The sequence below is a fragment of the Ambystoma mexicanum genome, chromosome 12 (assembly GCF_040938575.1).
Source record: "Ambystoma mexicanum isolate Mex_15411 chromosome 12, UKY_AmexF1_1, whole genome shotgun sequence".
NCBI lineage: Eukaryota > Metazoa > Chordata > Amphibia > Caudata > Ambystomatidae > Ambystoma > Ambystoma mexicanum.
The window spans coordinates 807680258-807707095 of NC_090936.1; the positions used below are offsets into that span (position 1 = coordinate 807680258).

General features: G+C 50.4%; 1 protein-coding gene across 2 annotated transcripts in view; it reads left to right on the forward strand.

Annotated features, from left to right (window-relative positions):
- METTL25 (methyltransferase like 25) overlaps positions 1-26838 on the forward strand; it is a 1210930-nt gene that overhangs the window by 702710 nt on the left and 481382 nt on the right. For both annotated transcript variants that reach the window (XM_069629316.1, XM_069629315.1), the window contains one exon: positions 15296-15325. In XM_069629316.1, coding sequence (XP_069485417.1) covers positions 15296-15325 — 30 coding nt within the window. The remainder of the gene's footprint in view (positions 1-15295; positions 15326-26838) is intronic.

Consider the following 26838-nt stretch of genomic DNA (forward strand, 5'->3'; position numbering starts at 1 on the left):
GAATGAGCCTGGGGGCGGGGGTGGGGGAGGCCACCCAGGAGGTCCGAGGACAGGGTGCACACCAAAACCCACCTGTGTGGATCTTGCGAAAAAAAAAAAAAAAAACACCTCGATGGGCTCATGGCCTGCACGGCTACCCTATTGTGGGAGAATCGCTGCTGTCGCTCTCCTCACCATCTGCAGCTGCATCAGGAGGTGGTGGCACTATGGGAGGCAGCCCACGCAAAGCCCTAGTCTGGTCCTCCATGGCAGCAAGCATGCGGGTGTGGAAGGTCTGGTTCTGGAGGCTAATTGTGCGGAGGTCCCCATACAACAACTCACGGGATGCCCGGACCTCCACCCTAGTTGCATGTATCTCAGCTGAGAGCGTACGTGTGAGCCGCTCCAGCTGCTGTTCTGTCCTCGTGTTAGCTGAAGCCTCAAGCTCAACCAGAGTTGCCCTGAGCTGACGGAGTTCCACCCTCAGGGCTTCCCTGTGGCCCTGGGACTCAATAGAAATGGCTTCCCGCAGAGTCTCCAGTGCCGCCCGCCTGTCCCTGTTGGACGCCAACATGTCCTCCCTGTGTGACTGGCTAATGGAGTCTGTTGCCTGCTGTAGTTGTTCAATTAGCCTTTCTTGGGGGACAATGGAAGTGTCCACCCTATCCATGGCCTGAGCCATCATCTCAGTTGATGCTGCCTGTTGGTTTGCCATACCGTATATGGACTGCTCCCATGCGGTATTGCCAGGTGGCGTATGGCCACCACATCGGCGGGCACCACACCTGTCTGGGGCAAGGCGAACTGCGCCTTGCTGTGCCGGCACTGCCTGAGGCTGCAGGACTGCATTCCCCCTCTGATCTGCTGGCCCAGGAACAGGATCAGATGTAGCAGAGTGTGACCCTGCATCCGTAACCACCAAAGGCGGACCTACCAACACTGACATCCCCATTGAGGGTTCTACCCCTGGTGCAGGTGGGTTGGACAGTACAGAATCCCTCCCAGAAACACTTCCAAATCGACACCTGAATAGAGCTTAGGGGAGGTGCACCCAGAGACACCCCTTGAGATGACGGCCTGCAGCAAGTGTGGGTTCTCACCCACCACCACACCACATCCCTCACTGGTGCCCGGTCGGGCCTGAGACCCTTCCTGGGTCTGCACCATCTCCACAACCCCAGGAGTACCAAGTGCGTCATCCCCTGCAAAGACATGAAAGAAAAGAAATGGGAACAGGCATTAGCACCATGGAACACAATTCGGGCTGAGAAGCAACAGAAACAGTACTTCATTGACACATGTACCACATGACTACAACCCTCCCATGCATGCACTGTCACTGCGTATGAAGGGGAGGCAAATGGCACACATTGATGACACCAAGATGGAAGACCAACAAATTTCCTGCATGCTGCCTAGCAGTGCCATCACACATTGGCCTGTGATTGGCATGTCCAATACACAGACATGACACATGCCATCACACAGATGGCATATACCCTAACCATGTCACACATGTGACAATAGGACTGAGAAATGCCTAGTGAAAGTGGTGGAATGCAGACAATCAGCCTGAATGAACACAGAATAACATGCAACTATGTTGTGGCAAGATGACAATTCAAGGTCAACTGGCGTGAGGTTGGGCTGAATGTCTACTGTTGCCAGAAGGGATACTGCAACACCCAAATCCTGGTGCGCAGAATGTATTGGATGAAGCACATGGGTGACCCAAACCACTCAGGCACACACCCCCTCACCTGGCACTCAATCAGAAGCACTCACACACACACCATGCATATGGATGACACACACATGCATGTGCACTCACCGGACAATGCCTCGTAATCTGGCAGGTCTCCCACGCTTTGGATCTGTTCCTCCGTGACGTAGGTCCCAGCAACATACTCATGTGGAGTGAGTTCTATGTCCTCTGCCTGAGACCCACCTCCAGTCACTAGAGTTGCGGCATGACTTGAGGCCAGCTTTTTCTTTGCCCTGCGCTTAAGGTCATTCCAGCGCTTGTAGCAATCATTAGCTGTGCGCCTCACGAATCCAAGGGCACTTATGAGTTCCGCAATGGTCTGCCAGTGTGCCTGACGTTGTGCAAGTGTGGTCTTGCATCCTGCAGTAATCACCATTTCGCCGTCATGTGCGGACACATACTCCACAAGTGCATCAAGTTCGACCTGATTGAAGCTGGGCTTCCTTGGTGGGCCGGACTGTGTAGCCGTGTCTGGGGCATCAGCCTGTACTGGACGAGCACTCTTCCTCTTCCGCTTGGAAGGTGGTGGTGATACTGAGTGTCCTACGCCGCTCTGGAAACTAGGGGCAGGAGCCCCGGTGGACTGTGGACTAGGAGTGTGGGAATGAACACTCACCATGGGACTTGGTGCAGGCATTAGCTGAAGTGTGATGTAGTCAGGGGGAACGTCAGCAGGATGGACTAGGACCGACACTTTCCTGGCTGGGACAATCAGAGCTGGGGTGGATGGAGCCGCAGCTGCCCCTGCAGCCTCCCCACCCTGCCTACTCGGGGCAGCAGATGACAAAGCTGCCCCTGATCCACGTGGGCTGGTGACACCAACGTGCACCGCCACACTTGGCCTAGACCTGCTGACCTAGAAGTCAGCCATGGAGTCACCCAGTGCCAGGTCTGGTGCCACAATGGGCTGGTCCAACAAGGACTGAGCAGGGATGGTGTCAGCCACGTTACCCTCAACCGGGGGGGGCATGGGTGTCCCTGACTGGTCACCCACACATGGGGGGCTAGGGGCACCCTGCAAGTCCTGGCCACGTCCCCTACCATATCCACCACAGCCACCTCTTGTGGCTCGCCCACCTTTGCCACCCTTACCGCGTGCTCGCCTCCCAACCATGGTACTGATGTTGTTGTGCGTATGGGAGTTGCAGTAAACTATTGTCCTGGGCAATTGGGGGTCAAAGGGGTAGGGTACTAGATGGAATTCGTACCCTAGTGCTCTAGCAAGGCTGTATGTGACCCCTGGGGGAAGATGACGGGTCACACAACGCACAGGCACCCCAAAAAAGGGAGATAATGTGCACGCAACCCCTCCTAGACCACGTGCGTGGAAAAAAAAACCTGCACTACGCTGTGGCACCCAGAAACACAAAAATGAACGTATGTGTGTCACACGCAGCCTAGACTGACTTCTGAAGGGGTAGGCAACACACGGGGCAAGCACAGATGTCAAATACGTGCCTGACTCACCGTCTGCCAGGAAATATCGCGTGAAAAATACATGGGTGCGCGAGTTGGCAACACCCCCGCCAAAAGAAGAATTGTACGCTGTCTGAGGTGACAGGACAACAGGAGAAGTGAACGCTGTTTGAGGAAACAGGCCCAGGAAAAACACAAGACGAGAAAAAGCTGTCGGAGGTAACAGGGAGTACGAACACGGAACGCCGTGAAGTAAATCGCGTGTGAACCGACAAGAAGTACAGATTTCACCCACTCGCTCTCCACGAAAAGCACGTACAAGGAAATGGCGTTCTACACGTACCTTTTAAAGATGCCCACACGTCCAGCGTCACTTCCGCATGTACGCGCTAAGGCCCCATCCGCCAATCACACGAGCTGACACTCTGACGTGCAGTCATTGGACATGTAACATGCACCTGTGTACAGGGAAACGCCCGTGCACGCACGTCACAGACGCGCATACGCGCTGAGGCCCTTTCCACCAATTACACGCTATGACACTCTGACGTGCTTATTTTTTCTACGCGCCATGGAAAACGCACGTGCGCGTAACCTCATAGACGCGCCTACACGCTGGGGGCCTTTGGGCCAATGAATTTGTGTACGTGTGCTGACACGCTTACGCGCTAAGGCCCTTTCCTCGAATTACACGCAGACGTGCTGGATTTTCACGTGCCAAATCACTCCGTATCAAGCTGGCCACGCTTAAGCACATGGAAGACCAGGCTCCTGCCCAGAAGGCCGAATTACTGCCCCCAGAGCCCCGAGCACGCTCCCACCTGCCATATGCTGCTGCCTGATTGCCTACTGCCCACGTGCCCTGCCATTTGCTGTCTGCACATCACCCAGGGGTGTTGTTGCTGTGACCACCCCTGCTGGATCGAAAGACTCCCGACTGGGATTCCATCGCTCCACAGACCAGCCCCAGGACCCAGATGCCCACCCACTCCTGCCTCTGGGGTTGTCATGTCGGGCACTGCAACATCTGGCACCACTGGCAACCCCCGGCCAGAGAGGCAGAGGGGCACCAGCTTCACTGCCACCGAAGTTGGTGTCCTGGTGGAGCAAGTCCTGGGGCAGTATGATGCCCTCTTCGGAAGTTTGTGCGCCGACAAGGAAGGACGGACTCGGATCTGGACGGACATCGTGACTACCATTAACGCGGAGGGGGTGTCAGTCCGACTATTCCATCATGTCAAGAAGCGCTGGGAGGACTTCAGGTCCAGGACCCTCAACAAGGCCCGGCGCCTCTTGAAGGCAGCGGATGCTAAGGGGCACCGGGGCTACTTGTCGGAAGATCAGATGAGGGTCCTGGAACGCATATCCCCAGCGCTCCACGTCCAGGTCCTTGAGAGGCAGACCCGTCTGGAGTCGAGCGGTAAGTGTACATGCATCCTGATTGTAAGCTGTGCGTGTGGTCGTGTGCCAGTAGTGTGCAGGTTGCACATGTGTTTTAATGGGGCCACTTGGGGGGGGGTGTACAGGGCCGTGAGGCTAACACATGCGAGGGCTCTCATGTGTGAGACATGGATGGTGCTTGTGTGTGTAGGCTTGCATGCCAAATGCAGATGTGTGGGCACACATGTTTGAATGAATGTGTATGTAAGTAGGCATGTTCATGATGTCACAAATGGATGTTGGTTTCAGCTACATGTATCTGCACTGTGTACATGTGCATGTGTGTGTATTTGACAAGGGGGCAACAGTGATGCAACATGGATGCATGTGACACAGGGATGTGGAAGACTGATTGGCAGATGTGACATGGATGCCGATCTCAACACTGCAACAGTTGGCAGAGGTGTACACATGCATGCAAGTGTGGTGGTGTGTGTGCATGTGTAGTGCACTCCCTGTGTTGCATGTGATGTCTGGCTCACCTTTGCCTGCTCATGCTGTCGTATGTGTATGGATGGTGCTGGCTGTTGCAATATGGCTGTGGTATGGCTCATGTGTGCGAGTTGAAATGACATGTGTGTTGGCGATTGTGATGCCATGTCTGAGGTTTGCCAATGCCACTCATGTACAACTGTCATGTGTGTATGTGTCCATTGTACAGTGCCCTGATGCCTGTGTTTTATTTCTCCCTGTCTGCAGCGTCAACTGATGAAGAGGGCGGAGAAGGTGCTGTGGAGCACAGCAGCAAGGATTGCACTGCCAGCTGGAGACGCAAGGGCCGGCTCCCCTCCCAGGTTGTCATCTCGTCGGGAATTGAGGAGTCCGGTGCCGCATCCCAGGCCGCAGCTGCCGGGGGGAGGTCCAAGAGGCGGAGGTCAGAGTTGGACTCCTCGGCAGCAGAAGTGGCAGCTGGGACCCCACAGGGCCCAACGGGGGAAGATGGCACGGAGTCATCCAGGTTGGTGGGGGGTTTGGTGGAGGAGGAGGCCGTGCAAGCGACAGACAGGGTCTGGAGGTGGGGATTCCACTGGTGCTAGTGGTGCAGTGCAGGACCAGGGACAGGAGGCAGCACAGGCCGCCGCGGAGGAGCCTGTGTGCAATCCTGTCCCTGATCCTGTCACTGCATCATCTTGCACCAGCAGGGATGCCTACGTCCAGACCCGTTTTCAGGCAGGGGATGAGCTTACAACAACTGGCCTTCCTCTGCCTGCGGACGTGGCTATCCAGGTACAGGTTGAGCCTGTCCTGACTGGTGTGGCGTTGCGTCAACGGGCCATGCGAGGTGACATGCAGTCTTTTCATGGGGAGACTGCACGTCATCTGGAATGGCTCGTTGACCGCGTCGGCCTACTGGGACAGGTCACCCAGGCCGGATTCCTCCGTTTGCTGGAGCTTGTTCCGACCCCCTCCTCAACTGAACACCCTATGCGCCAGTCGTCCTCCATGCCATCTTTCCACGCATTTGTCACCTGGGTGCCCTGTGGAGCTGCCTCTGACGGTGTGGCCAGGCTGGTGGAGGACACATCCCTGCCACAGTCGGGAGTCGGACGTCCAGCAGGGGTGGCCACATCAACGACTGCACCCGGCCGGTGGAGGATGTGCAGGCAGCAGGAGCCAGGGCACGGGCACAGCAGCAGCAGCAACGAGGTGGGAGCCATGATGGCTCGGGGCCTTCGACATCGGAGTGGCAGGCATCGGCCGGAGGGCAGGAGGACCCAGGACGGGAAGTGTCTTCCGAGTGGCAGCGGTTTGGCCATGCCATAGATGCGGAGCGGCAGTGGGCGGAAGAGGCACGGCTCACGATGGTCAAGGCGGAGAACTCCATGCGGAGGGCCCTGAGGCGGGCCGAGTGCCTCGAGGCAATCCGCAGGGAGTTGGAGGAGAACATGTCGTCATCCCTGCGGACCCTCGGGGCCATGGAAGAGGACCGCCTCCGGGACATTGAGCAGGAGTTCGATGATGCCCTGGCCCGGAACATCCAGAAGTGAGCCGTCTGACTAGCCCGCTGCCCTTGTAAATAGTTCTTTAGTGTTAAGTTTCCTTTCGGTTTTGTTTAGTTTTGGGGCGCTTGGACAATGCCCCAACTTCTTGTATATATTTCTTCATTACGTAGGATTTTATTTTATACGTTTCATTTAAAGGATTGGGCACATGGACCCTGGATGTTCACTTTGTACATAGTTTGACAATGGATTTGGATTGTTGATTTCTTTTTCCCATGGATCAATGTTTTTTTATTATTTTTGCACCTTGGATTTATTTTCTCAGACTGACACTTTGGAGACTTGCTTTTGGATTGCTTTTCATTTGGATTTCATGCGTCTTTTTCATTTATTGGACATGCTGGATTTCTTTTTTTATTTCCATTTTCTTCTGTTCCATTTCATTGCCTTGCTTTTCTGTTTAATACATTATCATTTGGTACTTCAATGTGTGGTATTCTCTCTTTGGTTTCATGCATGTCGCAATGTGTGTTTTTTCATTCACATGCATTCATTGTGTGGGTTTGACGGATATATGTTGATGTGCAGACTAGCCATTTGGGATGCATCATGTGCTGGTGATTTCTTTGTGTGGTGGATGTCATACCTGGTGGTGTGTTCGGATTGGGGTGGCGTGGGCAGTGTATTGAGGGGGCATGGGGGCCATGGTTATGAATCGTAATGAGGTGTTGGGGGGACATGTATGGGGGCCTGCTGGCAGCTGTCCTGCACTGCTGGGGGGTGGTGGTGCAGGGGGACATGAGGGGGACATGAGTGGGGGCCTGCTGGCAGGTGCCCCACAGTGGTGGGGGGTGGGGGTGTAGGGGGACATGAGTGGGGGCCTGCTGGCAGGTGCCCCTGACTGGGGGAGGGGTGGGGGTACAGGGAGACAGGAGTGGGGGCCTGCTGGCAGGTGCCCCTGACTGGGGGAGGGGTGGGGGTGCAGGGAGACAGGAGTGGGGGCCTGGTGGAGGGTGCCCTGCACTGCTGGGGGGTGGGGGTGCAGGGAGACAGGAGTGGGGGCCTGCTGGCAGTTGCCCCTGACTGGTGGGGAGTGGGGGTACAGGGAGACATGAGTGGGACATGAGTGGGGGCCTGCTGGCAGGTGCCCCGCAATGCTGGGGTGTGGGGGTGAAGGGGGACATGAGTGGGGGCCTGCTGGCAGGTGCCCCGCAATGCTGGGGGGTGGTGGTGCAGGGGGACATGAGTGGGACATGAGTGGGGGCCTGCTGGCAGGTGCCCCGCAATGCTGGGGTTTGGGGGTGCAGGGAGACAGGAGTGGGGGCCTGCTGGCAGGTGCCCCACAGTGCTGGGGGGTGGGGGTGCAGGGGGACATGAGTGGGACATGAGTGGGGGCCTGCTGGCAGGTGCCCCACAGTGCTGGGGGGTGGGGGTGCTGGGAGACATGCATTGTTGATCAGTAGTGCAAGGTGACATGTGGCCTGGCTGGGGGACATGCCCATGGTGGATGGGCTGCCTGCGGGACATTATCAGGGGTGCAGGGTAGTCCCCTGTGGTGTGGGCTGCCTGCAGGGGCCGTGGAGGGTGTAGAGGGAACACCTGGGAGGACCCACACGGCCAATTCACGTGTAGTACTCCCCGGAACCCCTGAAATACACGTACCCTGCTGAATTTGCGTGTCAAACTTCCCACGCACCCCTAAATGACGTGCAAAGGGGTACGCGACAAACACAGACACCTGCTGTGTGAATAATAGCATGTGCGTGTATTTTGTGGGTGCGCGGGAAGTTTAACACGCGATCGGGCCTGGGGGAGCGGGTACCTCCTGCCCAAAAGGCCGAATTACTGCCCCCCAGAGCCTTGAGCAGCCTCCCACGAGCCATCTGCTGCTGCCTGCCTGCCTGCTGCCACCGTGCCCTGCCATTTGGTGCCTGCACATCAGCCATCTGCAGGGGTCCAGTTGCTGTGTCCACCCCTGCTGGAACAGAAGACTCCCGACTGGGATACCATCGCTCCACAGCCCAGCCCCAGGACCCAGTTGCCCACCCACGCCTGCCTTGGGGTCGCCATGTTGGGGCAAACACCATCCGAGACCACTGGCGACCCCCAGCCAGAGGGGCAGAGGGCCACCAGCTTCAGTCAGAAGGAAATTGGTGTACTGGTGGAGCTTGTCCTGGGGCATTATGATGCCCTCTTCGGATCATCACGCGCCGACAAGGAAGGACGGGACAGGATCTGGGACGACTTTGTGGTTGCCATCAACGCGGAGGTGGTGGCAACCCGCAACATCAAGCAAGTCAAGAAGCGCTGGGAGGACTTGAGGTCCAGGACCCTCACGAGGTGCCGGGGCCGCATGAGTACCATCCAGCTGAGGGTCCTGGAACGCGTACGCCCAGCACTCCATGCCCAGATCCTTGAGAGGCAGTCCCGTCTGGAGTTGAGCGGTAAGTGGCCAAGCATTGCTGTGTGAGACAGGGCATGTTGCAGTGTGCTGGTTGTCTGATACTTGCCTGTATGTGTGACATAGGCCATGTATGCGTGTGTGTGTGCAGGGACATCATGGTCATACATGTCAGACCAGTAATGTGTGAAGCACACGGTTGGTGTGTGTGTTTAAATGCAACATGGGGAGCCCTGTGCGGAATGGACACATGAGAGCATGCCAGTCTCTGTTCCTGGACATGGGTGGGGGTGAGGGATGTGTGCTGATGCCATGTACATGTATGGTGTCCATGTCTGTGTGTCTGACCTGCGTGTCTGTGACTTGTGAATGCCACGGATGCATGACACATGTCTGTGACAATGTTCAGAATCACTGATGCAGCCTAGTTATCCTTGCATCCACTGTGTCTGGGGTGTACGAGTCCGGATGGATGAAAGTACTGTGAAGTGTGTGCATGTGATAGGCATGACCCATGATGCATGTGAGTTCAAAAACAACATTGTATATTTCAAGAGTCCCTTGGACATGTTTGCTAATGTCCATAGCATGCGCCATGCCTGTTACTGCATGTGTGTTGCCTGCACTGACCCATGTGTTGTGGAGGGACATGATGGAAGTGATCTTTGACAGTGCCACTCATCTGCTATTGCTTCCTGTCTAGGGGACCATTGTACAGTACCCTGATGCTTGTGTTCTATGTCTCCCTCTACACAGCACAAAGTGAAGAAGAGGTCGGAGACGGCACTGTGGAGCAAAGCGGTGGGGATGCCCCCATGGCTGCAGCGGAAGGGGTGGGTGAGCCCCCACAGGGGCTTGCAACGGCGGAAGACTGGGTGGAGCCATCCAGGTTGGTGGTTTCCACAGAGGAGGAGGAGGCCGCTACTGAGCCACACATGGGGCCTGGTGGGGGCATCCCTGCTGGTGCAAGTGGTGCAGTCCAGGGGCAGGAGGCAGCACAGGACGCCGTGGAGGTGCCTGTGCATGTCACTGTCCCTGACACTGTGACTGCACCACCATGCACCAGCAGGGATGCCCCATCCCAGGCCCGTCCGCAGGTAGGGGGGATGTCCATGTCATCTGACTCCCCTCCACCTGCCGACGCGGCGACCCCTGGCCGTATGGAGAAGGTCCTGATTGGTGTCGCGTTGCGCACGGGTGTCATTAGTGATGAGGTGCATGCTTCCCGGGGGGAGCACGCACTTCATCACGAAGAACACTGTGCCAATGTGGCCCAGTGGGAGCGGCCGTGGTCGGGGGTTTCGTACATGTGTTGGGCACTCTGGCGACCCTCTCCTCCTCTGTGGAGGCTATGCGCCAGTCGTTCTCCATGCTGTCTTCCGGCCCAGATGCCACCAGGGCCCCCTGTGGACCTGCCCCGACCAACGCAGCCAACTCGGTGGGGATCCCATCCCTGCCACAGTCGGGAGTCGGAGGTCCAGCAGGGGTGGACACACCAGCAACTGGACCCCAGCACATGGAGGATGTGACGGCATCATCGGGCAGGGCACGTGCACAACGGCGTTGGTGGATTCCATCAGCCTGGATGCTGTCGTGCTGGCACAAGCAGTTGCGTCGGAGGCAGCGGCAGGCTCGACGTGGGAGGCATCATGGCTCGGGGCCATCAACATCATGGTGGCAGGCATCGGCCGGAGGGTAGGAGAACCCTGGAATGGGAGTGTCTTCCATGTGGGAGCAGTTGGGCCAGCAGATAGGTGTGGAGCGGCAGCGGGCAGAGGAGGAACGGCTCACAATGGTCAGGGCGGAGAACTCCATGCGGAGGGCGCTGAGGCGGGCTGAGTGCCTCGAGGGTATTCCCAGGGAGTTGGAGCTGGACACTGCATTATCCCTGCGAGACCTCGGGGCCAGGGGACATGCCCGCCTCCAAGCCATTGAACAGGAGTTGGATGATGCCCTGGCCCATGACAACAACCAGTGAGCCGTCGGACTAGCCCGCTGCCCTTGTAAATAGTTATGTAGTTAGTGTTAAGTTTCCTTTGCTTTTTTATTTTTTTTGGACCTTTTGGACAATGGACCACATTCTTGTATATAGTTTTTTCATTAGGTAGTATTATTAGATAGGTTTCATTTCTTCCATTGGGATCATGGACCCTGGATTGTTCATCTGTATATAGTTGACTGTTGGATTTTATTTTTTTATTTTGAATTTACCCATGGAGCAATGGTTTTCGGTTTTGATTTTCCATTGGATTTACTTTTTTGAACTGTGACTTTGGACACCTTTCCTTTGGATTTTGATTTGCGGTTTTACATTATTTTACGGACATGCTGCTTTTGGTTTTTAATTCCCATTGTCGTTTGTTTATTTTTGATTCCATTTATGTTGCTTTTAATACATTTTCTTCATCTAACTTCAATGTGTAGTATCATCTCATTGGTTTCATGCATATCATGATATGGGTTTTGACATTCACTGACACCCATTGTGTGTATGTGAGGGGCATGTGTTCATTTACATACTTGCCATTAGGGTTGTATCATGTAATTGGCATTTCTAAGTGGGTGGATGCAATTCTTGGGTGGGTGTTTGGCATGTGGAGGCAGCCCATAAGGGCCAGGGATCTAGATTGTGATGACGTGTTGGCTGGGGACATGAGTGGGGGCCTGCTGGCAGGTGCCCCGCAATGCTGTGGGGTGGGGGTGCAGGGGGACATGAGTGGGACATGAGTGGGGGCCTACTGGCAGGTGCCCCACAGTGCTGGGGGGTGGGGGTGCAGGGGGACATGAGTGGGACATGAGTGGGGGCCTGCTGGCAGGTGCCCCACAGTGCTGGGGGTTGGGGGTGCAGGGGGACATGAGTTGGACATGAGTGGGGCCTGGTGGAGGGAGGGTGCCCTGCACTGCTGGGGGGGTGGGGGTGCAGGGGGACATGAGTTGAACATGGGTGGGGGCCTGATGGAATGTGCCCCTGGATGCTGGGGGGTGGGGGTGCTGGGAGACATGTGTGGGGGCCTTGGTGGAGGGTGCCCCTGGATGCTGGGGGGTGGGGGTGCTGGGAGACATGTGTGGGGACCTGGTGGAGGGTGCCCTGCACTGCTGGGGGGTGGGGGTGCTGGGAGACATGTGTGGGGGCCTGGTGGAGGGTGCGGCCTGGTGGAGGGTGCCCCTGGATGCTGGGGGGTGGGGGTGCTGGGAGATGTGTGGGGGCATGGTGGAGGGTGCCCTGCACTGCTGGGGGGTGGGGGTGCTGGGAGACATGAGTGTGGGCCTGGTGGAGGGTGCCCCTGACTGCTGGGGGGTGGGGGTGCAGGGGGACATGAGTTGGACATGAGTGGGGGCCTGGTGGAGGGTGCCCCTGGATGCTGGGGGGTGGGGGTGCTGGGAGACATGTGTGGGGGCCTGGTGGTGGGTGCCCATGACTGCTGGGGGGTGGGGGTGCAGGGGGACATGAGTTGGACATGAGTGGGGGCCTGCTGGCAGGTGCCCCACAGTGCTGGGGGGTGGGGGTGCTGGGAGACATGCGTTGTTGATCAGTAGTGCAAGGTGACATGTGGCTTGGCTGGGGGGCATGCTCATGGTGGATGGGCTGCCTGCTGGACATGAGCAGGGGTGCAGGGTAGTCCCCTGTGGTGTGGGCTGCCTGCAGGTGCCGTGGAGGTTGTAGAGCGTACACCTGGGAGGCCCCACACGGCCAATTCACGTGTAGTACTCCCCGGAACCCCTGAAATACACGTACCCTGCTGAAATCGCGTGTGAGACTTCCCGCGCACCCTGAAATACACGTAACCAGGACATTCGCTTGTGGAACTTACCGTGCACCCCTGAAATACACGTACCCTGCTGAATTCGCTTGTGAAACTTCCTGCGCACCCCTGAAATACACGTACCCTGCTAATTCGCGTGTGAAACTTCCCAAACACCCCAGGAATACACGTACCCAGGACAATCGCGTGTGGAACTTCCCGCGCACCCCTGAAATACACCTACCCTGATGGAATCGCGTGTGAAACTTCCCGCGCACCCCTGAAATACACGTACTCTGCTGAATTTGTGTGTGAAACTTCCCGCACACCCCAGGAATACACGTACCCAGGACAATCGCGTGTGGAACTTCCCGCGCACCCCTGAAATACATGTACCCTGATGGAATCACGTGTGAAACTTCCCACGCACCCCTGAAATACACGTACCCTGCTGAATTCGCGTGTGAAACTTCCCGCGCACCCTGAAATACACGTACCCAGGACATTTGCGTGTGGAACTTCCAGCGCACCCCTGAAATACACGTGCCCTGATGGAATCGCATGTGAAACTTCCCGCGCACCCCTGAAATACACGTACCCTACTGAATTCGCGTGTGAAACTTCCCGCACACCCCCGGAATACACGTAGCCAGGACAATCGTGTGTGGAACTTCCCGCGCACCCCTGAAATACACGTACCCTGATGGAATCGCTTGTGAAACTTCCCGCGCACCCCTGAAATACACATACCCTGCTGAATTTGCGTGTGAAACTTCCCGCGCACCCCGGAATACACGTACACAGGACATTCGCGTGTGAAACTTCCCGCGCACCCCTGAAATACACGTGCCCTGATGGAATCGCGTGTGAAACTTCCCGCGCACCCCTGAAATACACGTACCCTGCTGAATTCGCGTGTGAGGCTTCCCGCACACCCCAGGAATACACGTACCCAGGACAATTGCGTGTGGAACTTCCCGCGCACCCCTTAAATACACGTGCCCTGATGGAATCGCGTGTGAAACTTCCCGCACACCCCTGAAATACACGTACCCTGCTGAATTTGCGTGTGAAACTTCCCGCACACCCCAGGAATACACACGTACCCAGGACAATCGCGTGTGGAACTTCCCGCGCACCCCTGAAAATCACGTACCCTGATGGAATCGCGTGTGAAACTTCCCGCGCACCCCTGAAATACACGTACCCTGCTGAAATCGCGTGTGAGACTTCCCGCGCACCCCGAAATGCACGTACCCAGGACATTCACGTGTGGAACTTCCCGCGCACCCCTTAAATACACGTGCCCTGATGGAATCGCGTGTGAAACTTCCCGCGCACCCCTGAAATACACGTACCCTGCTGAATTCGCGTGTGAAACTTCCCGCACACCCCAGGAATACACGTACCCAGGACAATCGCGTGTGGAACTTCCCGCGCACCCCTGAAATACACGTACCCTGATGAATTTGCATGTGAAACTTCCCGCACACCCCAGGAATACACGTACCCAGGACAATCGCGTGTGGAACTTCCCGCGCACCCCTGAAATACACGTTCCCCGGTTGGCGTTTGCTGTTTGGCAGCCCTGTGAACTGGTCCAGGGTTAGTGCAGACATTTGCGATGAATTGGGGATTTTGATGGCTTTTCCTTGCGCGAGGGCGTTCTTGGGGGCGTAACTGGCGCTGCTGCAGGGTCGCTGCGCAACGGCTGGTTTTGGAGGCTAAAATCCATGAATACGCTGTGCGATGAAATGGATTTTATCGCACGCGGCTGGCGCAGTGTATTGCACGGGGACACTGTGCGCCAGCCGCGTGCGCCACTTTTGTACGAAATTCTATTAATTACCCTGTTAATGTGGATACTGTCACCTAAAAGTTGGCTTAATGAAAATATTTTGCATACTATGTAGGTCTAGCCAAATTCCTGATTAATCGATGATTCAGATATTTTATTTAAGCAGAAATATATTAAACGGTATCGACCATCAAACCCACAGAGAATTTTCATAAAATGTGTTCCCACGTAACTTCTGCCCCACACATCTAAGTGTCAGCATTATACTGAGTTTGAATACATGTAATCAAGAAGTTGTCCAATAGCATTTTTGATGGGTGTAATAAGAATTGCAATGGCATTTTGAACCTAATACTATTTGAGCTATTAAACCGTATCTGCATTATCTTGTTGCAGCTACTGTAAAACCCAATTCTTTTTCCGTTTTTATGAAGTCTCATCATTCATCACTAATTCACTGGCTTGCATATATATTTGCAAAGCCTGTTAAATATCTTTTCTCATATATTCTAACCACTACTTTTTTGCTGACTATTCTATTTGGATTTCTTTTTGTTTTTCAGATGTGGCGTGGGTAAAGATATGTGAAAAGGATTTTCGTATAATGTACATTATTTGACCATACTTCTGTTAAAATCATAAAATAAAACATAAACTAGTAGCAACCCTAATGATAACACTACTCAAGCATGCAAGTTTATTTTGCTGGTTTATTTTTTATAATGTAGAACATTATGTACATGGCCGATTTCAGCAGTCTTTGTAATGTATATAACAAGACTTTAAACATATACTTTGTTCACTTTTAAGGCATTGGATCGAGTTGCAGCTGGCCAAGTGGTAAGTGTTCTGTTTTCTGTACCACTGTAATCTCTTGTATACTTTGTTCCATAAAGTGCAGCTTCGTGCATGACCTTACAACGAACTTATACTCAGATTGTTATTTTTTGTGTGAACAAAAACAGTGTAAACTGTGATTATAACGTGGGGACTCCTGATCATTAAAGAAAACATTTTAATTTAGTACTGCAGAAAACATTTTTACTATTCACTTTCAAAGAATAGATTTCTTGCCATCATGGACTGTGGACACATATGGATAGAACAGCACTAAACTAGACACATTGAAGGACATTTTTATAAGCCTAGCAGTATAAAAGTAAGGTGTAGCAATAAGGACAGATAGGCATTTTTAAATGTTATTTAAAGGAATCACACTAAAATGAAGTCCTTGAGTCTGACTCCTCCTTCCGGTTCACCACAGTAGTCTCTGTAATAGAAATTTAAAAAGAATGCACTGAATGAAGAAATAACTGGAATGTGGATATCTATGAAAATTGAAAATGTGCATATAGTGAATAAGAATATTACCTGTTGGCAACATTTTAAATGGAGTGAGTTCCACTTAGATATTTCACTAAATGCAAACATGTACTGGAGTCAGTAATGTTCTAATGGGGGTCCCAGATCTATTTGAGAGAGTAAATAATGGATGATGTGATAAAAGTGAAAAATACTGTACAAGGAATTTCTGAGACGTTTCTCGGAGAGACGTGTGCTCACATATAATGCTAGAACAGCAGATCACATCAATACATTTTCAACACAACCAACATGGAAATCATCAAACTTTTAATCTAGATATGTGGTCAGATGTTTTTATCTATATTTCAAGATCAATGAAAACAAATGCAGACAGTACATGTGCTGCCAATTCATATTGTACTCTTGCACATCATCAGGGCAGTTCTTCTATACTAAATCCCAAGAGTAACAATACAGTCCATCATATAAAATAAAAAAAAGAAAGACAAAATCACAACAAACAAAAGGGAAGAAAACGTTATTAGTATGTTTCACCACAAAACAAGTAGCAAGTAATTCCGTGGAAAGTACAATTCCTAGCTATGTATATTTCAAACAAAGTAGCAGGTGCTCCTCTCCAGAAAGAACATGGCATGATAACATGTTCTGAGATGTGAGTTTGCAGCACACGCTTTTTGCTCACTGTACCTTTCACAGATGGGAAATATCCATTTGCACATCAGTCTTTGTCTCACCCACATGGGCAGTCCAGCACCGACATGTTATGGCAATTCCTCTCTGAACAAGAGTACCAACAGCAACCCCATACACATGTTTCAGCCTTGTTGGGCATCATCAGTGAGGTGGAGCTGTGCCTCTCTGAGCACAGTGAGCAGGGAGTCCACGTCTGGTCGCCCATTTTTTTGAAATATTTGCAAGGAACTTGGGGTTGGTCACCCTAAGTTACCTGGGGGCAACCTGACATGGACTCCCTGCTCACTGTGCTCAGAGAGGCACAGCTTCAACTCATTGATGAGGCCCAACAAGGCTGAAACACGTGTATTGGGTTGCTGTTGGTACTGTTGTTCAGCGAGGAATTGCCATAAGATTCTGGTGCTGGACTGCCCATGTGGGTGGGACAAAGACCGATATGCACATGGATATTTCCCATCTGTGAAAGGTACAGTGAGCAAAAAGCGTGTGCTGCAAACTCTCATCTCAGAACAGGTTATCATGCCATGTTCTTTCTGGAGAGGAGCGCCTGCTACCTTTTTTGTCCTATCTATGTATACACTGCATCGAACGGAAAAAACAAATATACCCTTGTGTGCTTATATTCTCTGTGACAACATACAAAAATGGTATGGCAAAACTACATGCAAATGTACAATACCTAAAACCACTTCAGTTAAAACAATACCCTTGTATAATGAGGCTCTTTGTCTTTGTTTCCCTGCAAGTGAATGGGCCAGTGTATAAAAAAGAGACTCTATTTATGGTAATACTATCAAGGATCATGAGGAGTAAAATAGGTAGGTAAACTTACCTAAAATCTGGTTTTGGGACTCATTAGGAGTGCTCCAGTCTAGAAAAAATGCTGGTAATTCTGGCACAAGCATTTTTTACAGACTGGGGAAACACAAGTTTTCCTGTGGGGGCTGTGAACTACCGGCAGGCCTGACCTGCTGGGAGTTCCATCCCCTTCAGGCAAATAAATCCCAGTACTACCAGTGTCAGTGGTTCCGGCAATCCCATTGAGTCCTATTGGACTTCATGGAATGGCAATTTACAGGTGTCTCTGCCGCCAATAATATCTCAGTAATACCGGAATATTGGGTGGCGGAATCAGTAAGGCAGTTTTGCCGGTATTCCACCAAAATTACAGGCGGGATACCAGCAAAACTGTAATGAGAGCCATTGTTTTCATCCGAGAGTTGAGCTACTCCAAAGAAAGTTTACCTGTCTCTTTCCACGTATCCTTTATAAATCGTGGCACAACCTGCGCTGGCTTGTTTTCTTGATAACATCACACGTGCAATGATGTCATCGGCGTGCCTTGGGCCTTTCCTGGAGTGCTCAAAGAAGCACTATAACATTTATACTAACTATTAAGGATTACGTAAACAGTGGTGGTGGCCACTATTCCTATAGTTCATAAAACTGAAAAATCCCAGATAGAGCTGTCATGGAGAGAATCTCAGAGTGAGAATAGCTTACCGGTGGTAAGTTCTCCTATTTATTGTTGTGTTGGTGTGAGTATTTTAATATTGGGGAAATAGGAATAGCGTGGGGCCTGTGTAAGAACAAGTGTATACATAAGGTTTATGTGTTTGGGGCAAAAATTAAAATGCTATGAAGTTGGTTGAGATGAAAACTGGGGCACAGACTGCTCGTACCTATGTGGGGAGTGAGAGTCTTATCACAGAGAAGCGTCTCTTTCTGGCCCAAAAGGAGACCACGCCAGCAGCGTCTTGCTCTGTTTTTCAGGGTCCCTGTTTGAACAACGGGGTATGCAGGCTTCACTAGGATCGCTGGTGGTGTTTCTCGTTCTTGTGAGCATGTCTTTAAGTTACCTTATATAATACCATCAAGGGTGTCGACTCAGAACTGTCCTTGTTGGCAATATATAATGGACTTGGTGCTGACAGCACCTGTAACAGCAATTGTAGGTGAGGCGCTTGCAAACCTTTCTTGTAATAAGTTTTAAGTGCTTACTCCACATCCCTTGTTATACTTTTGTATTACATTCTACTTACACACCCTGGGTGTTAGCGTGCATGTATCTTCCTTGAGACGCATTTACACAGTTATCTAGCCATAGCCACTGCCCTGGCACCTGCACAACTTTCTCAATGAAGGGAAGGACCCAGAGTCCATGGGGCACTTTGGGTTCCTTGCGCTTGTAAACATGATGTGATAGATCCAACCACTTGCTGCTTCCTTTACACAACCTCTTCAGTGCATCTTCGTTTCGGGAGGATAGCTCAGGGGCAACGTGCTCGCCTTGGAAACAAGACGACACGGAGCAACACAGGTTCAATTCCCGAGTCCGTGCTTCAAAGCCTCTGGGTATTAAGCGCGTTCTAAATAACCAATCATGTCTGTTTAACACCCAAATGGTAATAGCAATAATCTTGGCCAACCAACGCCGATACTGAGTGTCACACCCCTATACAGGACAAATCTCATGCCAGAAGGTGCCACTCTGCACAGGAAACGCGGCACAGTAAATGTCATGATGCGCAATGCAAACTGGTGATGATACCACTTGCATGTCAACGGCCCTCTCTGTGCAACTTTAATTGTTTTTGAATTGGAGCTGTGATAAAGTCCTCTGCCTAACTATGGGACTGTGTAGTGGGGTGGCCTTGGGGGCAAGGGCTTTCCCAGAGCTCATGGACTTGGGCGAGTTATGGGGAGGATTCCCTGGTTGTCCTCATTTAATCCCTGTCATCAGACAGTCCCATGCTACAGAAACTACACAAACCTCTTCGTAATCATTAATTAGCCACTTAGTTACATCATCTAACACTGAAAACAAGAAGCTCTCTCTTTAAAGAAAGAATTCATTATATACATCAGTAATCCCCTTAAATGAGTTTTAACAAGTGCAAGTGTATCGCATAACACATATACACAAACTAAATCATTATAATGTAATCATTGCACATGACACACATTTATATGTACACAACAACAAAATGATTATGTAGTGCATATAATTAGAATATAATTTACAGCATGAAATATACTTACAACAATACAGATACATGTTTACAATAACATTGCTTTCACAGTGCAAAAATACAAAGATTGTTTGTGTGTCATGCAGGCCCTGTCAAAGGTGGGGAAAGGAGCCCACCCCAGCCCAACACGGGTGCCTGAGTGCAGGCAGGCCCCTTCCCCTCCCCTTTTTACCGGCAGTGATGGCAGCCTTCGGACCGCAGACGAAGCAGCAGCCCCAGGAGCCGCTGAGCGAAACGCCTGAAGATGCAAGGCGGTGGTAGCACCCCTTCTATGCGGTGCTGTGAACGGCACAACAATGGCTGAAGGACGCAGCAAGAGCAGACGCACCAACAAGGGGTGACGCGGCCCTCACAACACTGGCAGGCTGCAGCAGACTCTGTCTGCTGTAGTCTGTGGCTGAATGGGAGCCACCACTAGCCCACCAGGGTAGTTTAACAGGCCCCATGAAGGCCTTGAACCACTATGCCACCAGGGATCAGGGTTTCTTATAGAATAAAAGACCCACAGAGGCCTTTACCCACTACACCACCAGAGATGTAATTAATTAATATTTAAAAGGCCCTGCAGGCCTTGTGTGTTCCAGCGTCCTGGGACCCCAGCAGGGTTCATGTTGGAAAAAGGGCAGAACTTACTAGCCCTTTGAAGCCCTCCCATGGCCATCCCTTGTCTCACCGCCTGGAGCCAGGTAAGTGACTGGACAGGGTAAGTGGTCAATCCTGGGAGGGGGTAGGGTATTTAAGGAGGTGTGTGTGAGTGTGCAAGTGTGGGTTAGTTGGGTGAGGACAGGAGATGGTGGAGAACGTCTGAAAGACCAGAGGAGGCGAGAGCGGAAGGGGTGTAGAGGCTACTGTAAAGGAGGGGGTCTGTGGAGTGTTTGTATGAGGGAGGGGAGAGTGAGAGTAATGGAAGCAAAAGTAGAATCAGAGTAGTGAAGTGGAGTAGTAGAAGGGGCAGAGGCAGTACTAGTTGTCAGGAGTAAAGGTAGTAGGTGGTTGGAGTAGCTAGTGAAGGGCATAAGTGGAAGAGTGGTTGTCAGTAGTATAGGCGTGAGCAGGGTACCATCTCCCTGGGTTCTATGATCGCGAAATAGATGAGCAGGGCACCATATCCATGAGCGTCTCTCAGGGTTTGAGCAGAGGCTAGAGAAGGATTGTGCAGGGCACCATATACCCGGAGTGTCTTCGAGAATTAAAGGTAGTAGAGAGGTAGTGGTTATAGCGGAATAAGAACAGTAGTAGAGGTAGAGTGGGAAGAGCGACAGTGAATGGGAGAGTAGGAGTAGATATTGGTGTAGCGTGAAATAGAAGTTATAACTTGATGAACAGTGAGAGGAATGAGGCAAAGGAATAAAAGAGGTAGATGGATAGTTGGAGAAACAAGCGGTTGCAAGAATAGGAGTGGGACATGAAGTATGATCAAAAGGTGGAGGTGGAAAGGCAGAATGAGAGTTTGAAGGAACAGTGACGTGGTGGGAGGAGAAAAACATAAGAGATCAGTATAGCGAAGAGTCAGGTACGAGAGGGTGTGAAAGGTATGAGCCTGACGCTGGGCGAAAGAAGGCACTGTTCCCTATTCCCCCAGTACTAACCGATGACAGTGAGGGAACGTTAGACGTTCCCTAGGGAGCCAGGTAGCCATTGTCTTAGAACAAACACCTAAAAGAGAAGAAAGACAGTTAGGGGTTGCTTATCTGAGAGTTACCAACAACCCTGAAAGGCATGTCTGGGCTAGGGAGGTGGGAACCAAGCCGGGGAAGCCGAGAGAGGAAAGGTCCTGGCCTAGTGCCAAATATCCCCAGCCCATTAGGCCCCGAAGAAAACCCGCCATTCTGACCAGCAAAAGTTGAATAAACACCTTGGATTTTACTACTCATTTTTTTACAATACTATTTACAATACTACATTTTCCACTGTCTAGAAATAACTCTAACAGTGCCAATTAAAAGAAATGCCTGAAAGGATGCATTCCAAAGTACTTCTAACAATGCCAAGTTGCTTATAGCAAATGCCACAACACTTGCATTAGGAGCATAACAAATATGATCAATATTAAAGTGCTTTTGCAATACATAAAAATGCAAAGTTTATAGCAATACCATTTACAAGGCCACATTTGCCACTGTCAAAAAGTGTGTCTAACCGTTTCAATTTGTGAAAGAATGCTTTCTCAAGTACTTTTAACAATGCCACTAAAGTGATTCTAACAGATGCCAACTTGTTTACAAAAGATCAGATAGATGTTACATAGTCCGCGTACAAATAACGCAGCCAGCTAGTCCTTAAATCTTGATTGACTATATTCATGTTTACCTTCCAATTTTATAATGCACAGCAAATCTCAAAAACAACAGTATAGTTATTTCAACAAATAAATGGTCTGAATAAATTTGAAAAGTCCATGTACCATAAATGTAACACTGGCCATTTAAAAGCATCCCAATTGGCCTCACCGCCTTCCACAGCAATATATATACTTGGTACGAGGCAAACTTGGCCAGGGAAAGTCACCTGCATACCTAAATGTCATAATAGCTTAGTTGATTCACTGTTTACCTTCTCTTCGAGCTCGGGAGAGAGATGCACCACTTCTGCAGACGCTGGGTGCCAGCACACATGTGTGGAGGAATGGCAATCAGAAATCCAAGTTCGCGGCCCAGTCGTGGGGCCTCATTCCAAGCCTGGCAGTCTGGAAATAAAGGAGCCGGTAGCAATGTACCAGCACCCTTTTCAGACTATGAGAATGCCTGCAGGGGCCGTTACTCCCAGCAGGTCTGACATGGCAGGAGCACCGGCCCCAGCAGGCATGGTTTTCATAGAAGCAGCAGCACTGTGCTGGTGCTTTCGTGTCCCCATTCCCGTGGAGTCCTATAGGACTCCACGGGAATGGGGATTTACACTTTCCACCACCAGACATCCCGGGCCGACGCCACCTGGAATATCCCTGTGGCACTGGGATATCAGGCGGCAGACCAGTGTTACGTGGTCGGCGGCAACCCGCCGGTAGCACTGGCGGGTTACCGCCAACCTCATAATGAGGCCCATGGTATCCCTGCCTTACCATATACATAATCCTAAATCACACACACATGGTTCGGATAAGAAAATCACAGCACACCAATCCCACTTTCCTGAGACTCATCAGACAGCAGTGCAAACACGCAAACACAGTATCCAACAGGGAGAAAGGCACGCTAGTATAAACAGTCTTGACCAAGCCAGAGCAGAGTGTGTGCTTTTTTATATGTAGATTGTTACACGAGTTTGGATTGTGGAGGAATTGCAGACAAGAGATTCGGGTGTGGGGGTGCGTGGAGTCCAGAAGGCTAGTGACGAGAGGGAGGTGGGAGACAGCAGGAGGATGTGGAGTTAAGTACAAGGAGGAGATGGGAGGATGTAGTTAAGGAACATTAGGAGAAGGTGTGCGTGAAGTACCGAGAGGAGGAGGTTCGGAATTTTACGAAGAGTTGGGAATTGAGTTTCATAAGTGGAGGAGAGTGGAATCTCAGGATGGGGTTGAGAGGACTATCAGGAGAAAGTGCAGGAAGTAGCTATCCGGAGCAGTAAGGTTTGGAAGGACACATCTCACACAAAGCATGGAGTGAGGGTGAGATCCCATTCTGGAGGTGTTCAGCACACAGACGGCTGGCGAATGAGCATGTGGTATTACATTGGTGAGGATGAGGAACTGAGCAGGAGAAGAGAGGCTGGTGAATGGAAAGACACGAGGACTGTAAGAGGTCATAAGGTCCTCTTGGGGAAGGCAAACCTAGCTGGCTCCATCTCAAAGTTGAGAAGGCTCTCTTGTAGACGAGCCTGCTGTTGACTAACCCTTCTCATTGACCAATCTGTCTCATAGACAAGGCTCTCTCGTAGACAAGCCCATCATTGACACGTCTTTCTCATCGATGACTGTCCTTGACTAGCCTTTCTCCTAGACTAGCCTTTCTCATAGAAGAGGCCCTCTTTTAGACAGTCCCCTTTTTTATAGACAAGGCTTCTCCTTGACTAGGCTTACTTTGCGAAAAAATAAGCCATGCTTGTATCTATTCACTTCAGAATAGCTCAGAAAATACAATTAAAGGCAGTTCAGACAAATATCATTTCAATCAGAGGTTCATGTAGATTCGTTATGCAAACCCCAAAATCTTTGAACAAAGACAGACAAATGGAGCCAGAATCCAAGTTGTGTGGTCAGGGCAAAGGCAATAAAGCCATTCCTTAGGCCTGTATTACACATAGCTGTTTTCAATCTGCAAGTAGAGCAATGCTGAGAAGAGGAAGGCTCACTTTAATGGACTCTACACTGAAGGAACACAGAGTAAAGTTGTGCCACGTTACGGGAATAACAGGAAAGTGTAGATGCGCTCAAACTCCACAATAGTAAAGTACTTATCTGTAACTTTGAAAATATTTCAAAATTGAAGCTGTAGGTTGATTATTTGAGAAGAAAATGTCAAATAAACAGAGCACTTTGGAGAGGGCTCCTAACTCTGTTTGTGTGGTAAAGAATCTGAAGATGGCCCCCATAGGTGGAGCTAAGAGAGGCACTGTCTATTGACTGTTGGGTAAATTACCAAAGATAACAGTAAAGGAACACTAACGTGAACAAAGCATGGTTTGGAGACTGAGTAATCTGTCTAAAAAGGCTGGAATGCAATTTAGTAGCAGAGTTTTGGTTTCTTCTAGTAAATTACATTACAGATTATTTTACAAGACATACACAATAAGGCTAATGCTTCCTTTCGCAACTTTGCCTCAAAATGAGATTGTGGTAGGTCAGAAGATGGGCACCAACTCTGAATAGATATTTCACTAGTAGGTGTCTTAAAGAAAAGGAATAAAGCCTGTCTTTCCCTATTCTACAAGGCATGCCTATCCAATGAAATTAGCTAAGGTGCTCGTCTGTCACCCATGAATGTCTTAAATTAAAACTGTCCACCGTCTAACTTAACCTGTCTGACCTGATCTCTAATTCTAAAAACTCAACAAAAGGAGTGTTTTCTGCTGAGGTGTGTTAACTTATCCTTCAGCCGCTTTTCAATTGATGATCTACTGATAGTCTCTAGTGATTACTTTTATCAGTTCATGCAGCTCATCTATTATTGTTTTGGGCTGTTCAGTCTCCTCTTGTATAAGGGTTCATCCTTTTCTCTTCCCTTGGTAAACTTATCACAGAACTATCTTTTCCTTCTGGGCTATTTTCTATGTTCCTGAATGGTTCATAGTCTTTGAATTCCTGTTGCTTTTTATCTGCATATGGTGTTCCCAATGCCGGCTTGCTCTCTGGTTTCCTGCTTATTACCATTCCCTTTACTTCACTTAGGCCTTCCTGGTATGAATTATTACCAACTAGGTCATTCCCAGAACATTTCTCTTTCACTTCTCGTTGTACTGGCTGCACAATACTTCCTTCTGGACTAAGACGATTATGAACAGCCCAACAATGATTCTGATTCACTTTATGTTTTCTCTCTCTTGACTGGGACGAGTGTGAGGATTCCAAGAATGCCTCTCATCCACTCCTCTCTCTGGTCTTACGACCTTATCTCTCTTGCAACTGTGACGAGTATGAGTGTTCCAATTACAATGGTTTTCATTCACTCCCCTGTGTCTCCCGTTATCCCTATTACCTTATGTTCTTAGGGCTAACGTCACCAGGGTTTTGTTCGTTGAGGATTGTCCTCCTCTGCTCCTAATCTGGCGTCTCCTGTCCTTTCGCAAGCTTCTCTTCCCTCCGCTTGTCTTGGATGGCGCTCCGGTATCACGGGTTTCAGCTTGTCCTGAGTTGGTCGTATTGGCATTTTTTTGACATTGTTAATTGGACCTCTGGTCCACCACTGTCTTCCCTAGGTCACACCACCAGTCTTTGATTCTCTCTCTCTTTCTGTTTTGGGACACTACTCGTCCAGCTTCGGTTTCTCTGCCTTCCTGACGGTAACTCGTCTGTCTCTTCTCGGTCTCTCGCATCTGCAGGACTTGCCTCTGCTTAACTCTGAGGTTAGTGTTTTTCTGTCATTTCCCCAGGCTCCTCTCTTTTTCAGATGGACGTAGCCGTGGGGCTTCCTCAGGGAAAAACTTAGTTCCTTTTTCTCTTTCTCTGGTGGATTCTCCTTTCCTCTATATTTCCTCTTCTTTGTCCTAGTGGAATGAGAGCTTAAAAGGAGGTTTTCTATTTCGTGATGGCAATAACATATCGAGGAGTGCAAGTAGATTGCTGTCTGCTGGGTTAACCTTTGGATTTTGACATCCAGTGTGGCTTTTTATACTTTTATCCACCACATCAAGTGTTGCCGGTTTATAATATTGCCGGTATAACGTCTTCACAAAAAGCAAGAGCCGATATTCGGTGAAGCTACGAGCTTCATTAATTTGATTGGTTTGTTGGCTGCTCCTTTTTGTGTTTTTCTTGCTGTCCTGCAGTCTGGGTAAGGGCGTGTTTTACTGCAAATTAATTGGGTGCGTGAGCCTTTACTGTCAGTCATTACTGCAATGTGTGCTGCACTATGTTTAGTATTCACCACTGCTTGCATTCACATGGCGTTGTGTCGTAGGGGGCAGTCAGACTAAGCCTGCTCCTCAAGCCTGTTGGGTGTTCCCCACGAGCACGCTTAACAAGTTGTGTAGCACATCAAGGGTGACTGAATGGTGTACGATTTAAGGAGTGGGAAAGTTCAGAATAATCCAAAGATGCCTTCTGACCCCTCTGTCACTCTCTCCAAAGGAAAACATTCAAATGAAATTGACAGCTTTTTTGAAGGCAAATCGTATTACTTCCTCAAATGCTATTCTATTAAATGTGTCTGTAACCTAGATGGAGCGGGCGGGATCATCAATTTGTGGAGTTTCGATTTTGCCTTTAACAACACAATCTGGAAAAACTTTGGCCCTGTCCAGAACCATATCAGATGGATTATTTCTGGGGGTTCAGAATATAAATGACATCCAAATGGCAGAGCACTCTGCATCAAACTTGCTGTCATCTCTCTCTCTTGAGCACATAGACCCAGAAGTTCTAATTGATTGCCCAGTAAGAAACGTAATTTCTGATATGTCTATTATGGCAATGGCCATATTGAGAGAAATGGCCAAACAAGTGCGTCTTTCTCTTGGCTCTAGGTTACTATCTTTGGTGGTTGACGAAATAAAATGTCCAGTGGCATAGATAAACCATGGCAGTCTGAAGGTGTCGCTAAAGTATTGTTATCCCATGGTGATAGCATACACTATGTAATGTTCGAACACACTTTTAGATTAAAAGGCTATTATCCACTAAACAGGCAATACATTTTAGCTTTACTCAAG